Consider the following 14122-nt stretch of genomic DNA (forward strand, 5'->3'; position numbering starts at 1 on the left):
CACTGCGGAACCCACTCTAAAAGCCGCTTCCTCAAGGAGATATGAACCTAGAAGGCCACGACGCATTGTCTGGATACTAAGACCAGGGGTGCAAAGTCTGAGTAGCAGGGTACTGACATATCCTCAGTGAACCTCTCCATAAGACACGTACTTGCGAAGTGAACCCTGCCTGCCTTAACTAAAAGTTAACCTTGCCAGAAACGGGACTTATGTCCATGGTATTCCTGCCCGAGTGCCTACAGAACCTGAACAGGAGCAAAGAGCAGACACCCCCAAATCCTGGGACACTGTGCAAACCAACTAGCCAGGACGCTTCAGAAATGTCCACATTCACAAAGACTTGGGGACGGTTCCTGATCACAGGAGACAAAAGGAGCCTGACAGCTCAATGTGACCTGCAATCTTGATCTTCTTTTGCTATAAAGGGCAGTATTAGGACAATCAGTGAAATGTGAATTAGGTCTGTACATTAACAGCAAGAGATCAAGGTTAACTTCCCTGATTTTGTCACTGTACAGCAGTTAGGTAAGAACATTCCTAGCTTTTATTAAGGGTAAAGGGGGCACAGTATCTGCAACTTACTTTTAAATGGTTCAGAAAAAAGTGTGCATGTGCACACACACGTATGTGTACAGGGGGCACAAACGTGTGAAATGTTAACATTTAGGGAACTGGGATGAAGGGTACCTGGGAACTCTGTACTCTTTTGTAACTTCTCTGTCAAGACTGAAATTATGTCAAAATTAAAATAAAACATTTCTAAGATACTGTTTGGTGAGTCATTCCTTTTGAACCTTTGTTCCAACCACCCAGCTGGCTCCAGAAAGGTCTTCCCTCCAGTCTGAACAGGGCTAGTTACTGCTTTTTGGCTCACACACGCCTCTGAACGTCTGATGAAGTTTCAGGCCCCTCCCCCAAAAAAACATTCAAACTCACACACACCTGCCTTTGCACACGACCACGAACCCTGACCTGGGAGCCCAGCAAGGAAAACATGGAAGGTCAGAGTGGGAAGCGAATCAGCTCTGAATCCAGGCCACCTGTCAGGGTCCAGGGGCTTTAGGCCCTGGGGAGAGTTCCTCCCCAACGTCACACACCCCGCAGGCAGGGAGGGGCCGGCGCCAGGACTGGGGTCCTGTCCTCTGCTTTCTGTCTGTGCGCCCTGGCACGGACTTACTCATCCTCTCAAGCCCACTTTCTCTTCCCTAAAATTGAGGCAACGGCACGACCACCTCATGGAGTCGCTGGGAGAATTCAGAGCTCAGGAACGGGGCTGACGTTTTTCCTACTCCTAGCACCTTGTACCTTGTCTACTCAGCGATGCCCACCCCCAAGCCCACCGGGCTGGGTGCTGGGTGCTGCTCAGGGCAGCCAGTGGCACAGCCAGGAGGCCCCGCCTCAGGCTTATGCCCCAGAGGCCCCAGTTGCCAGCAATTCTTGTTTTTCCTGATACCCTCTGAGATCAGGCCTTTGCTTTCCATCCCACTTGGAGCCCACTGCCTTTTGCTAGACATAACTTTGATTTAATGTAGCCTTTAGCCACATTCACTTTAACTAGAATACTAGACATTTTGGCCAAACGTGAACATACGAGCAGTATATCTGCTTTTCAGCCGCCACTCACCCTCACCTGGAAGTTCTCTCTCAAAATGACACGAACTATAGGGTGTCACTCAGAGTGCAGGTCGGTCTATCTTGAATCCCTGGAGTTTCACTGCGGAGGAAAGTATGAGAGGGCAGGTCCATGGACACACACACACCCGGGGGCACATACGGGCCGGGGCTCAAACCGCCCGTCTCCCACGAGTGTCAGCTCTTCCTCGAGCTCTGGGGTGAAAAAATCCATCACTTTAGCCATAAAACAGACACACTAAGATAGTAGAATATAACATACCTGTAATCTTAAGAACCTAAACCTTAAAGGCCAAGCAGGCGGCAGGTGACAGCCGATCCCTCCCAGCCTGTTGGGGGTCCCCGCAGGGTCAGGTTGGGAAATGCTGATTTTGACCCTGTGGAAGGGGAGAGGGTGAGGAGGAGCCCAGAAGACTCCTTTTTGGAGGATGACCATCGCTGCTTTGATCCTGGCACCTGAGTGACTCGGCGTGTCCAGCCCGGGGCCTCATGCGGGAGAGGGGAAAGTGAGCCCCGATCCCAGCCAGGTTAACAGAGATAAGCGACAGGACAGCTGCAGACTCTCCCTGCAGGGGCGACACACATTCCCCTGGAACGAGGGCATTCAAGCTCCCTCTAAGCACAGCCTCCAGAACAGAGATGCTGTGGTCCACGGAATACCAATGCAAACTTTGAAATGTGCAGTTTTCTAGAGAGTGTTCAGCCTTTTTTGGATTCTCAAAGGGATTCATGTCCCCATAAGATAAGAACTACTGCTCTTAATTAAAAAGAGTTTGAAAGCAAACTGATGAGATTGAAGCTCTGGCCATGGGCTGTCACAAGGAAAGATTTTTATTTGAGAACATCGGATACTTCTGGAAATGTTCCTGCTAAATTCAAAAACACCTGACAGTCCAGCTCCAACACTCACAAACCCACCAACAGCCTCGTTCCGCAGACAAGACGGGACCGTCCATGGCCGGCTCCCCTCCCACCGCCGCTCGTCTCCATCCAGGGGCACAACTGAAATGCCAGGCCACTCAGCTACTCCAGCCACAGGAGGGGAGAACAGGATCCCGCCTCCCAGGCCAGGGCCCCGGTGGGGGATGCTCACGGGGGCACAGCTGAGGCGACGTCACACACAAACACCATGACCAAAGTCAGCGAGTGCCCGAGGGGTCCCCCTGGCTTCAGTGACAGCACAGCCAGGCTGGGACGGGCTGGCGTCCCCGTGTGATCATCTCACCACCCCAGGACAGCACAGTGCCTCTGAAGGAAGCACCGCAGGAACCCTTAACCGCGATCACATTTCTCACACTTTAAACGGGACAGAATCTCTCTCCCCAAGAACATCAGTTTGGACCTTCCTGGCTCAACAGGCTGTCGGGCAAAGGACAGCGCACCTGCCAGTCTTAGTTGACTGTGGAGTCCAAGGTGTGGGCAAAGGCCTGTCCAGAAAGGGCTGGACAGCGACTCAGCCGAAGGGGCACCCACTACTGATGCCACTGCCCACGCCGCTCTCAGCTCAGCTGAGATCAGAACCCGCGGTGAAGCGAGCACCTGCTGCTGGGGGTCTACTGACGGCCCTTCTCTGCGAGCATGTGTGCCCTCTGTGAAGAGGTGCACTCACATCAGCGTCGCAGCCGCAGGAAGAACGCGTGTTTACACTCCGCGCTCTCCAAGGGGTAATATTTATCGTAAAAATCTAAAACATATTCTTCAGTCTTGAATCCAAACTTCTGGTAGAGCAGCATAGCAGGGTTGCTCGCTGAGACGTGAAGGGTTACGTCCTTGCCCATGCAGGTCTGCCGAAAGAGTGGAAAAACACAAGGTGAAAATGAAAAAGCCGGAGGGAAAATGAGTGGGTGAAGTAACTTTTAAGTGTAGGCAGTCAGTTACAGAAACCAGAGACACTGGGGCCTGAAGCTGAGACACTGCAGCACCAGCAACAGCAGGAAACCTGACCCGTCTCTGCCGCCACCAAAACACTGAACCGAAACGTTCAAGGCCAAGGAAACAGACGGTAAGCTGGGTGTGTTCTTTTTCTCTTTGGAGCAAAGAGCCAACAGGGATATTTTCACTGTCAATTGTTTTATATTCAATTGCATTTAAATACATCAAGCATATCAATACCAACACCACAACAATCTTGAAGAAAGAGAGGACAAGAGGAGACATTCTGCTTTTAAAAACCAGATGTCATCCTACAAGGGAATCGTAAAAATTCCCTGCCTAGACCTTCTAGAAAATGTTAAATTATGTAGCCAGATATGAAATATTAAGACTTCTGTTTAATTATACAACTTGAATACCTTATACAAACATTCTGAATCCCAAAGACACTCTCTCATCACTCCCAAACTTCTCAGAACTGAGGTTTCTGCATTTAGCATGGGCCTAATCCTAGGGGAAAAGAATGATGCGTGCTCTGTCAAGTCTAGGCAAGTTCTTAGATTCTTTAATTAGCTACACAGAAGAAAGTACCCCGAAAGTCACATAAATTCAGAACTTGCTCTTTACTGAGGAGGCACTGAGATCCTGGACTTGATGAGTTCCTGAGATTTTACAATCCCAGTCAAAGGCAGACAGATACCTTCTCTTCCCTGCTTCCCTCACATTCTGCATCCAAAGGCATTTTTAGGACAAGAACGAACGACAAGCACACCAAGGACGATAGTCCTCTTTACGCTGCAAGTTGGCACAATCCCAGCAGCCCCGTCGCCGAGCACAGCTGACCGTCTGGGTGGTACTGTGTCTGGGCCGGGGTTTATGGGCTGGCTGGGGGCCAGGCACCCACATACAAAGACGGACACTCCTCCTCCCAGCCAGGGAGCCTCAGTAAGGACCAGATGTGCCACCAGAACATCACCCCTGCCCTATCCACTGGCCCTTGCTGGTGAAGGAGGAGGCAGGAGCCCGTGGCCATCCTACCAGGAGAGGGTGGACAGGGGGAGGTCGGCCCTGCGCACAGGGTGGGTGAAGGCAGGGTGTGTTGGGGATAATGGAGACAGCCTCATACTAACTGCCAAGAGAGGAGAGGAGAATGCAATTCCTCGATAGAGGGTTCTCAAGGTTCTCACCAACATCTGGGAATTACTGAGCAAGTTTCATTAAAAACTGGAAAAAAAAAACAACACTGAATCATCTCCATCTTCTATTTAAAAAGAATCTTTCCCATGTGACACACAATGCTCCATACCCAATGGTTTCTAAATAAGCTACCAGATAAATTCTGGGGAAAAAAAAATCCTTGCATGTTTTTCTGGTGTTAGTATATAAATATATGGTCTATTTTCCTCAAAGGTGATACAGATATATCAAAGGATGAATTACCTAGAAGGTTCACAGCAACAGTAAATTAAAAACAAGCAGCATTAACAGAATGCACATACCACTGACTGACAGGCTGGCTAAAATGTTTAAAAATACTTAAGAACTAAAAGTCACTTCTCACTTCCCTTCTCAGAGTCACCGCGGTGGTGATTCCAAGAGCAGCAGCAGTTACGATACGGACGGTACAAGTGCTTTAGGCTCCCACTTGTGGTACTTTCCTCATTTCATTTACTACACATGGTCACAAACTGATTTCTTTGAAACCTGGGTCTGAGGAGTGACCCTCTTTTAGGGGGTGAAGGCTTCTCTCTGGGTGTTAATAACCTTGTGAGCGACACAGACCAGCTCCTCTTCACTGGCGTCGCCTGGCGCTGGCCTCCTCCTCCTCCAAGCCTTTCAAGGAAACCCAGAGGCAGGTGGGCAGACAGTGAGCAGAGACAACATACCTGAATCAGATGATAAATCATGAAAGTCGCAATCCCTGCTCTTCTCCACTCAGGATGGACAAACAGAAATGAAATGTACGCTTCGTTGTACTTCACATCGGGGACCATGAAGCCAAAGGCAATGATGACTTTCTTATAGAGGACGACGACACTGAAGTCCGGGTACTGCAGGCACTCAGACAGGTCAACACCTACGGAGAGAGGCCAGCAGGGTCAGCCCGGGCTCGGGGGCTAGTGAGCAACAGGCCACTCAGTCTGTGCTTTCAGCTGCATCTGCATGCTAAAACACCCATACTGGAGACAGAGACATTACCATAGACACCACACATTCAGATCATAAAAATAAAAAAGTGAATTTTAGAAAATATCAAAATTAGCATCGCCTGGTCTACGTACATATGTTAAAAGAAGAGAAGCAGGACAGGGTGGGTAGGAGAGAGCACACAAGCTCAGAACTGGACACACCTAGTGTTGCACTCAGCCTCCGGGGCAGCGAGTGCCAGCTGGCGCATCCCTAAGCGCCCCGCCTCGGTATCTGCCTTGGGTAAGATGAGAGATACCCAGATCCCAGGGGGCTGAGGAAAGATCCCGAGACCGCCCGTACACAGACAATTGACAAGCTCTTTAGTACAAATGCCACATTTTACAATAAAGGAGTAAAATATAACATAACTCCATGTTTAACGTTTGGAAGGTGCCCAGTGTAGGGGCAGGAAGTAGCAGACACTCCCAGAATGCTCCTTTCAGCCCCATCCCAGCCCCCACCACGTGCACTGTGACATCCTGACAAAATCTCATCCAGCTCCTAGAAGACACGTATTATTTCTTTTACATTCCAAAGCAGTGCAGTAGAATAGATCCACAAAGAACGTGTTTATATTTAGCAATGAAACTGTGTTCCTTTGATCGATGGCTTCAGAGACAATATGTTAAGGCTGATAAAATCACGAATCACATTGGATTTATTCTTATTTTCAAAGTCTGTGGTTGGGGTATTTGGCTTTTTTTTTGTGTGTGTGGTACGCGGGCCTCTCACTGTTGTGGCCTCTCCCGTTGCAGAATACAGGCTCCGGATGCGCAGGCTCAGCGGCCATGGCTCATGGGCCTAGCCGCTCTGCAGCATGTGGGATCTTCCCGGACCGGGGCACGAACCCATGTCCCCTGCATCGGCAGGCGGGCTCTCAACCACTATGCCACCAGGGAAGCCCAAGGGGTATTTGGCTTTTTAAAAAACAACTTTTGGGACTTCTCTGGTGGCGCAGTGGTTAAGAATCTGCCTGTCAATGCGGGGAACACGGGTTCGAGCCCTGGCCCGGGAAGATCCCACATGCCACTGAGACCATGTGCCACAACTACTGAGCCTGCACTCTACAGCCCGCGAGCCACAACTACTGAAGCCCATGCACCTAGAGCCTGTGCTCTGCAACAAGAGAAGCCACTGCAATGAGAAGCCCGCAAACCACAAACCACAATGAAGAGCAGCCCGTACGCAGCAACGAAGACCCAACACAGCCAGAAATAAATTAACAAAAATAAATACATAAAAACAATTTTTGGCTGTGCTAACACTCTCAAAAGGACCAGCTAAATAAACAAAGCACACAGAATTATTACGCAAAAATCACAAGTGTCCAAATACGCCCAAGCTACCAGCCTGTGTGGTACTGATGGACATTACCTGGGATCTAGACACATGTGGAAGCAAAAGAGGGTGAATCATTTATTCTGGAACCAGAGACAAACAGGGAAGAGGAACAAACAAAAACACTGTTTATTACTTTAACTGTTCGCTTCTTCTTGACCTTAGGAAAGAAAGAGATGTTTATATTTTAATATTTCTAAGTTAGTAGAAACAAACTGAATGAAATCATATAAGGTTTTGGGGGTCACACGACATACACTAATTTTAAAAACTGCTAAAATGAATGACACAGAAAATGGATCTGCCTAGTTCGGGAGGGGAGAACATACCAGGCCAGAAAAACTCCTGACACATGGAGTTTATCGTCGGGATGTGATTTGGCCGGACATAGCAGTAATCAAGAGGTGCGTCCGGCTCTGGCGTCCAGTGAGGGTCACTCCTGTGCAGGTGGGAACGAATCTGGGACAGCAGCTGCAGTTTGGGTGGCTTTGTTTCATAATCACGCCTCCAGAACCCAGAAAATAAACAAACTGAAGTCAAGAAAAATACCCATTATTCCCAGCCATTTGATTCACAAAACTCTTTGATCTGCTTGAAATTTTAAGTTAGTTTGCACTACTTTATATATGGCAGCTGACTTAACAGCTACATTTCTGGTATGAAATTTAAAATTCATTCTATCAATATTCGTCAGACCCAACCCCTCAGTACCTGCCAGGAACTCTACTAGTGCTGGTAAGCCTTGATGAACAGAATGGGGAAACAGAAACAGCAACCTAATTCAATGCTCTGAGTGCTGGGACACAGGACAGAGCCCAGGAGAGGAAGGCCCAACCCTGCCAGGACAGCTGGGGACCAGGAGCTGGAGGAAGCTCGCATGCTGCTTCCCCGCGTCTGCCCGGGAGGGCGGGGCTGTGCCAGGAGGACCGCATGACTGGGGGCTGCAGAGCAAGCGTGGTCAGCAGAGACAACTATCAATCATGCACAGCCCAGTGCTGGGGCCTCTCCGGCCAGCTCGGCATCCAGGGCGCTGCCTACACAAGGAGACTCATCAGCAGTCCATATAGAGGCCCGACTGAGACATCATCCCATTTTTTCATTTCACAGACTAAATATATATACAACTTTGAAATTTAAAACAAAACAATAAGTATGATAATCATAATGAAATCTAACAGAGTTAACTTATCCTTGCCTTTTATGTTTCTTTCAAAGGACCATCCTTTCTGCAAAAATGTACAGTTGAAACAAACCAAGGATGAGACTGGACACAGAGCACAGACTCGGTCCTTGCTGATGCCAGCTCACAGGTCTTGGTCTTTATTCGCTCCAATGGGGGAACAGAGCTTGAAAACCACAAACATTACTCCCCGCGACACACTCGACATCACAGCTCTTCTCTGTATACCTGATGTAAGGCTTTAGGATCCGAGAAGTGTAAGGGCTGACAATGCTCTGGTCCACAGCCATATCTTCCGACCCCACCAAACGGTACAAAAACTTCGTGGTCTGGTGCCGAAATCCTTTCCTGGATGGCAAGGCAGTCTATGAGAAAGACATGTTAGTTATATAAAAATAAAATTACTCAAAGGATTGGTTTAATTTCCACAGATAAGTAGTACTTACAACATTTTTATGTGTCAGAAAGTAAGTCTTTCCACAGGATTTAACTGGAAAGCTCAAGGTTTAATACAAACTTCATAGGTACCTTCACCTAAAAATGGATATGAAAAACTAATCCCGGTTTAATAGTTTAAAAGCAAAATAATTTAAGAATTTTTAAAGTTTTGTAAAGATTTTAAAAGAGATTTAGACAGGTGAAATGCAGAATTGATCCCCGGATTTACAGCCTCTCCAGGTTTCATGTTGTCTATAAAGGCACAGTCAATCCACTCATCAAATGTTCAGCAGTCCAAGCATCAGGGGGGAGGGGTAACACACACAGGCTTCCTGTCTCATGAGTGGTCTCTGTTATCACAGGGCGTGGGGCTCAATCACTGCTGCATCTGTATGTGGATCTATTACAATATGTCTCTACCAAGTAAATCTGACAAAAGTAGGACTGATGCAGATTATCATCCCTAAAACACAGCATGAGCGGAGAGGCCCGACCAGAGGGTCAAGGGGGATGCAGTCCTGCTCCTCCAGAGGATGTCCCCACAGAAGGGATGCATATGTCTGCTCTCCAGACACTGCTGCTCCAGGGCCCTCGGTCATGTCGTAACAGAACATGAAAATTAGGGTTTTATAGCAAAGAGCTCAGATGGAAAGATTAAAAGGCACATTTATAAAGTGGTTTGCCAAGGGTTGGATGAAGTTTAGAAACCTGAGTTGTTTTTGTAGAAACAGCTTGCTCTTAGCATAGAAAATAACTTTGTTGGAAGAAGAGCAAGAATTCTTTCCTTAATAATTTGCTCTGATTACTTTCCCAAACCGGACACCAAAACTTTCAAAGGCCAACTCTGAAATTCTTCCAGGACTTTGCATTTCAAAGTGAAATTCAAAGTTGTGGTATACAGTTTCCAAATATGGCCCAATGCTTCCTCCTGTGCCTGAAGGTACAAGTGTCTCCCCATATGGAAAGGCGGAGCCAATGTCCCCTCCCCTGGAATCTGGCGAGCCTGGGACAGGCTGGACCAGTCAGAACATGGCATAAAGTAACATTCTGGGACTTCTGAGCCCAGGCCATAAGGGAGCCGGCGGCTTCCACTTCCTCCCTCCTCGAGCCCAGCTGCCACGGTGCCCAGGCGCAACCACTGAAGGGCTGGCGGCCACACGGAGACAGGCTCTGGAGGACCCAGCTCCCAGCTGAGTGGAGCCACAGGGTGCCCCTTCCTTCAGCACATGAAGGAGAAGAACACCCAGCTGAGCCAGTCAACCCACAGACTCAGAAGAAGAATTAAATAGTTACTGTTTTTTGTGTGTGTGTGGTACACGGGCCTCTCACTGTTGTGGCCTCTCCCGTTGCGGAGCACAGGCTCCGGATGCGCAGGCTCAGCGGCCATGGCTCACGGGCCCAGCCGCTTCGCGGCATGTGGGATCTTCCCGGACCGGGGCACAAACCCGTGTCCCCTGCATCGGCAGGCGGACTCCCAACCACTGCGCCACCAGGGAAGCCCAATAGTTACTGTTTTAAGCCACTAAGTTTGGGGCTGGTTTGTAATGCAGCAGAGATTACAGCAGCCCCTGAGCCCATGAAACAGCATCAGGTTAAATGGGAAGGTGAGGTCTATGAAAGACCTGGATGCACACAGTCCCCACCTCTTTCCTCTCCCTTGCTTCCACACCAGTTTAAACATCCTCAGCTTCTGCCTGGAACACTATTCTAGAATCTGCTCCTGGTGAAGGTGCTGTGAAAACTGTTGAAATGACAACAAAGGACTTAGAATATTGCAACTTAGTTGACAAAGCAGCAGCTGCAGGGTTTAAGACGACTGACTCCAATTTTGAAAGAAGTTCTAACTGTGGATAAAATGCTATCCAACAGCACTTCATGCTACAGAGAAATTGTTCATGAAAGGAAGGGTCAATCAATAAGGCAGACTTCACTGTTGACTGATTTTAAGAAACTGCCACAGTCACTATGATCAGTCCACAGCCATCAACATCAAGGCAAGACTCTCCACCAGCAAAAAGATTACAATTCACTGAAGGCTCACATGATGGTTAGTATTTTTTAGGAATAAAGTATCTTTTTTAAAAAAGAATAAATTTATTTCTTTCATTTATTTTTATTTTTGGCTGCATTGGGTCTTCGTTGCGGCATGAAGGCTTTTCTCTATTTGTGGCAAGCAGGGGTTACTCTTTGTTGCGGTGCGCAGGCTTCTCACTGCGGTGGCTTCTCTTCTTGCAGAGCACGGGCTCTAGGCACACGGGCTTCAGTTGTTGTGGCGCACAGGCTTAGCCCTGCACCACGGCTTGAATCCGTGTCCCCTGCATTGGCAGGCAGATTCTTGACCACTGCACCTCCAAGAGAGCCCCAGGAATACAGGATCTTTTAATTAAGGGATATATATTGGATTTTTAGAGATAATACTATTACACACTTGTTAGACTAAACATAACTTTTACATGCATTGGGAAACCAAAATATTCACATGACTCTCTCTGTTGCAATATTTGCTTTAATGAAGTGGTCTGGAACTGAACCCGAAACATCTCTGAGGTCTGCCTGTAAGCACTCAACAAACAATGTTAAGGATAGGTCTCTTCAAAAAACCAAATGAAGAGATAAAGAAGTAATGGCGTGAACATTCATATTAGGAGTCCAGAAGGGGAGGAAAAAAATAAAGGAGGAATGTATTTAAAGAGCATGATGAGGAATTTCCCAAAATAAAGAAGCATGAGTTCTCCTTCGGGTTCCAGTCCTGCATGTAAGGAGCTCGGAAGTCCTCACTCCACCATAACAAGGAAAAGGCTGCACAAGCTGAAAATCAACTCTTCTCCGACCCATCAGAGAAGTAAGGTCACAGGGCAAACCGTTGCCTCACAGACTGGAGACAGACAAGTGGATACAGAGGTTCACAACCTACTGGAGTAAGAAGCCTCGGGAAGCAGTGCCGGGAGGGGAAAACCTTACCTGCAATCGATGAACTGCTGGAGGCTCAGCGGGGACAAGTCTGAGAGAACAGAGACCAGGGAGGCCCCGCACTTGCGTGAGTTTTACCTCTAGGAGGCTCTACCAGGTGCTCACTGTGAAGATCAAAGAAAAATCCCCTCCTGCTGCCATTGGCAGTAGCTCATTTTGAACTGTCAGGGTATCTGTGCTCCTTAACAAGGCTGCCCTCGGGCGAAACTATTCTGCCAGAGCCTAACCTACCTGAGGGAAGGGAATAGCCAGCCCCTGCCCCCTCTAGCCATCCTGTCCCACCTAACGGGGGAGGAAAACTGAGAAGCCCTTGTGGAGTCTCAGCCCAGGGGCACACGCTCACTTAGAGACTGAGGACCAATCCGAGGACTGTAGAACACCTCCCCACCACATCACTAATGGCCTATTCCCACAGTGCCTTGTACCCAGGACACCATCCTTGGCTGTCAATTACAAGGCAAGCTAAAAGGCAAAAACACAGTTTGAAGAGACAGAAGCATCAGAACCAGACTCAGATATGGCAGAGATGTTGGAATTACTGAACTGGGAATAACTATGATTAGCACGTTAAGGGCTCTAATGAACAAAGTAGAGGTCATGAAAGAACAGATGGGTAATCTAAGCAGAGATGGAATTTCTAAGAAAGAATAAAAAAGAAATGTTAAGATTAAAACCACTGTAGCAGAAATGAAGAACGGCTTTGATGGGCTCACTGGGAGACCGGACGTGGCTGAGGAAAGACTTCCTGAGCTTGAGGACATGTCAACAGAAAAGCTGCCAAAACTGAAAAGCAAAGGGAAGAAAGACAGAACGGAACAGAATATCCAAAAACTGTGGTACAACTACAAAAGGTGTAATATATGCATAATGGGAATAGCAGAAGGAGGAAAAAGGAACAGAAGAAACACCTGAAGCAATAACTGAGAATTTCCCCAAGTTAATGAGACACCAAACCAAAACCACAGTCCCAAGGAGCTCATAGAATAAGGAGGATAAACGCCAAGAAGCATGTCAGACACGTGTAACTGAAAAAGAAGAGGTGCCAAGCAAGATAAATGAGAGCAAAAAACACTGGAAACGCATGAACACAAGTCAAGATCAAAAACAAAGGGAAAAATCGGAAAGCTACCACGACATGGGACAATAAAAAAGGAGGCCACCTACAAAGAAACAAGAGTAAGCCTGACATTGTGGCTCCAGGAACGACACTACAGCAAGACGATGATGCAGTAATAATGCTAAAATGTTAAAAGAAAAAATGACAATTTTATATCCAACTATGTTAGCATTTAAATGCAAGAATGAAGTGAAGATCTTCTGAGGCATACTGGTTTAAAAATTAACCTCAGGGCTTCCCTGGTGGCGCAGTGGTTGAGAGTCCGCCTGCCGATGCAGGGGACACGGGTTCGTGCCCCGGTCCAGGAAGATCCCACATGCCGCAGAGCGGCTAGGCCCGTGAGCCATGGCTGCTGAGCCTGTGTGTCCGGAGCCTGTGCTCCACAACGGAAGAGGCCACAACAGTGAGAGGCCCACGTACAGCAAAAAAAAAAAAAAAAAAAATTAACCTCAAAAAGACCGTATTTTAAAGAACTATCAGAGGAAGTACTCTAGCAAGAAGTTAACCCAGAAGAAGCAATGGGAAGTGAGACTGAGTGAATACTTTAGTGAGATTTACTGGTACCTAAACAAGCAACACAAAAGAAAAAAGGCAAAGGAGAGCACGCAAAGGCATTTTTTTGTTTGCAGGGTGAAGAGCACATGATAATATTAAAAAATTAATAGAGAAAAATCAATACATGTCTTAAGTTAGGACCTATAAAAAGAATAAAAACAGAACATACAATTTTCTTTATAGAAAAGATTCAACATCAAATAGACTATTTTCTTTGACTAGACATAATATAATTTGACTAGAAATTTAATTTGACTAGATAATTTGACTAGAAATTAAATATAATTTGACTAGAAATTAAATCAATTACTAAAAGATACTGTAAAAATTCTCATGTATCTAAGAAAACTATGAGCTATTTACCACTAAATAACTCTTGGGTTAAAGAGGAAATGTTGAGAAAAATTATGAAACACAAAGTACTGACTGGATAAAAAAATCACATCATTTCAAAGGTCATGAGTCATGGCTAAAATATCATAGAGACAGTTATAGCTATGAATATATTGATCAGAAGACAAGAAAGAGAATGGATTGAACAAATGCATTTACGGCTGCTCCCCTATGTAACTGCATTAAAGTGATACTAAAATTCCAGGTTAAGATGGGGGATTAAACACAAACATCCAATTTTATTTCCTCCCAAAACCCAACTACAAGAAACAGACTTAAAAAAAAAAAAAAAGACGAGCAGGCAAGAACAAAAAGATCAGGAGAAGAAACCAAAGTAACTGGGAAGCAGATGGACACAAAGTAGCAGATTTAAAGCCAAAATCCCAAGCTGGCTTTCAGTGAAGTGAGAACCGGCCCAACCTGTACTGCAGAATCCT

The 14122-nt window shown here is 46.9% G+C and overlaps 1 protein-coding gene across 4 annotated transcripts in view; it reads right to left on the reverse strand.

Annotated features, from left to right (window-relative positions):
* Positions 1 to 2442: 2442 nt before the first annotated feature.
* Positions 2443 to 14122, reverse strand: part of KAT14 (lysine acetyltransferase 14) — a 40600-nt gene continuing 28920 nt past the window's right edge. For 3 of the 4 annotated variants that reach the window (XM_049699109.1, XM_033429378.2, XM_033429380.2), the window contains 4 exons: positions 8441 to 8577; positions 7362 to 7537; positions 5391 to 5581; positions 2443 to 3416 (listed from right to left, as the gene is read on the reverse strand). In XM_049699109.1, coding sequence (XP_049555066.1) covers positions 3243 to 3416; positions 5391 to 5581; positions 7362 to 7537; positions 8441 to 8577 — 678 coding nt within the window. In that variant the 3' untranslated portion in view covers positions 2443 to 3242. The other variant, XM_033429379.2, reaches the window with a different exon arrangement.

This window comes from Orcinus orca, chromosome 16 (genome assembly GCF_937001465.1).
Source record: "Orcinus orca chromosome 16, mOrcOrc1.1, whole genome shotgun sequence".
Classification (NCBI taxonomy): domain Eukaryota; kingdom Metazoa; phylum Chordata; class Mammalia; order Artiodactyla; family Delphinidae; genus Orcinus; species Orcinus orca.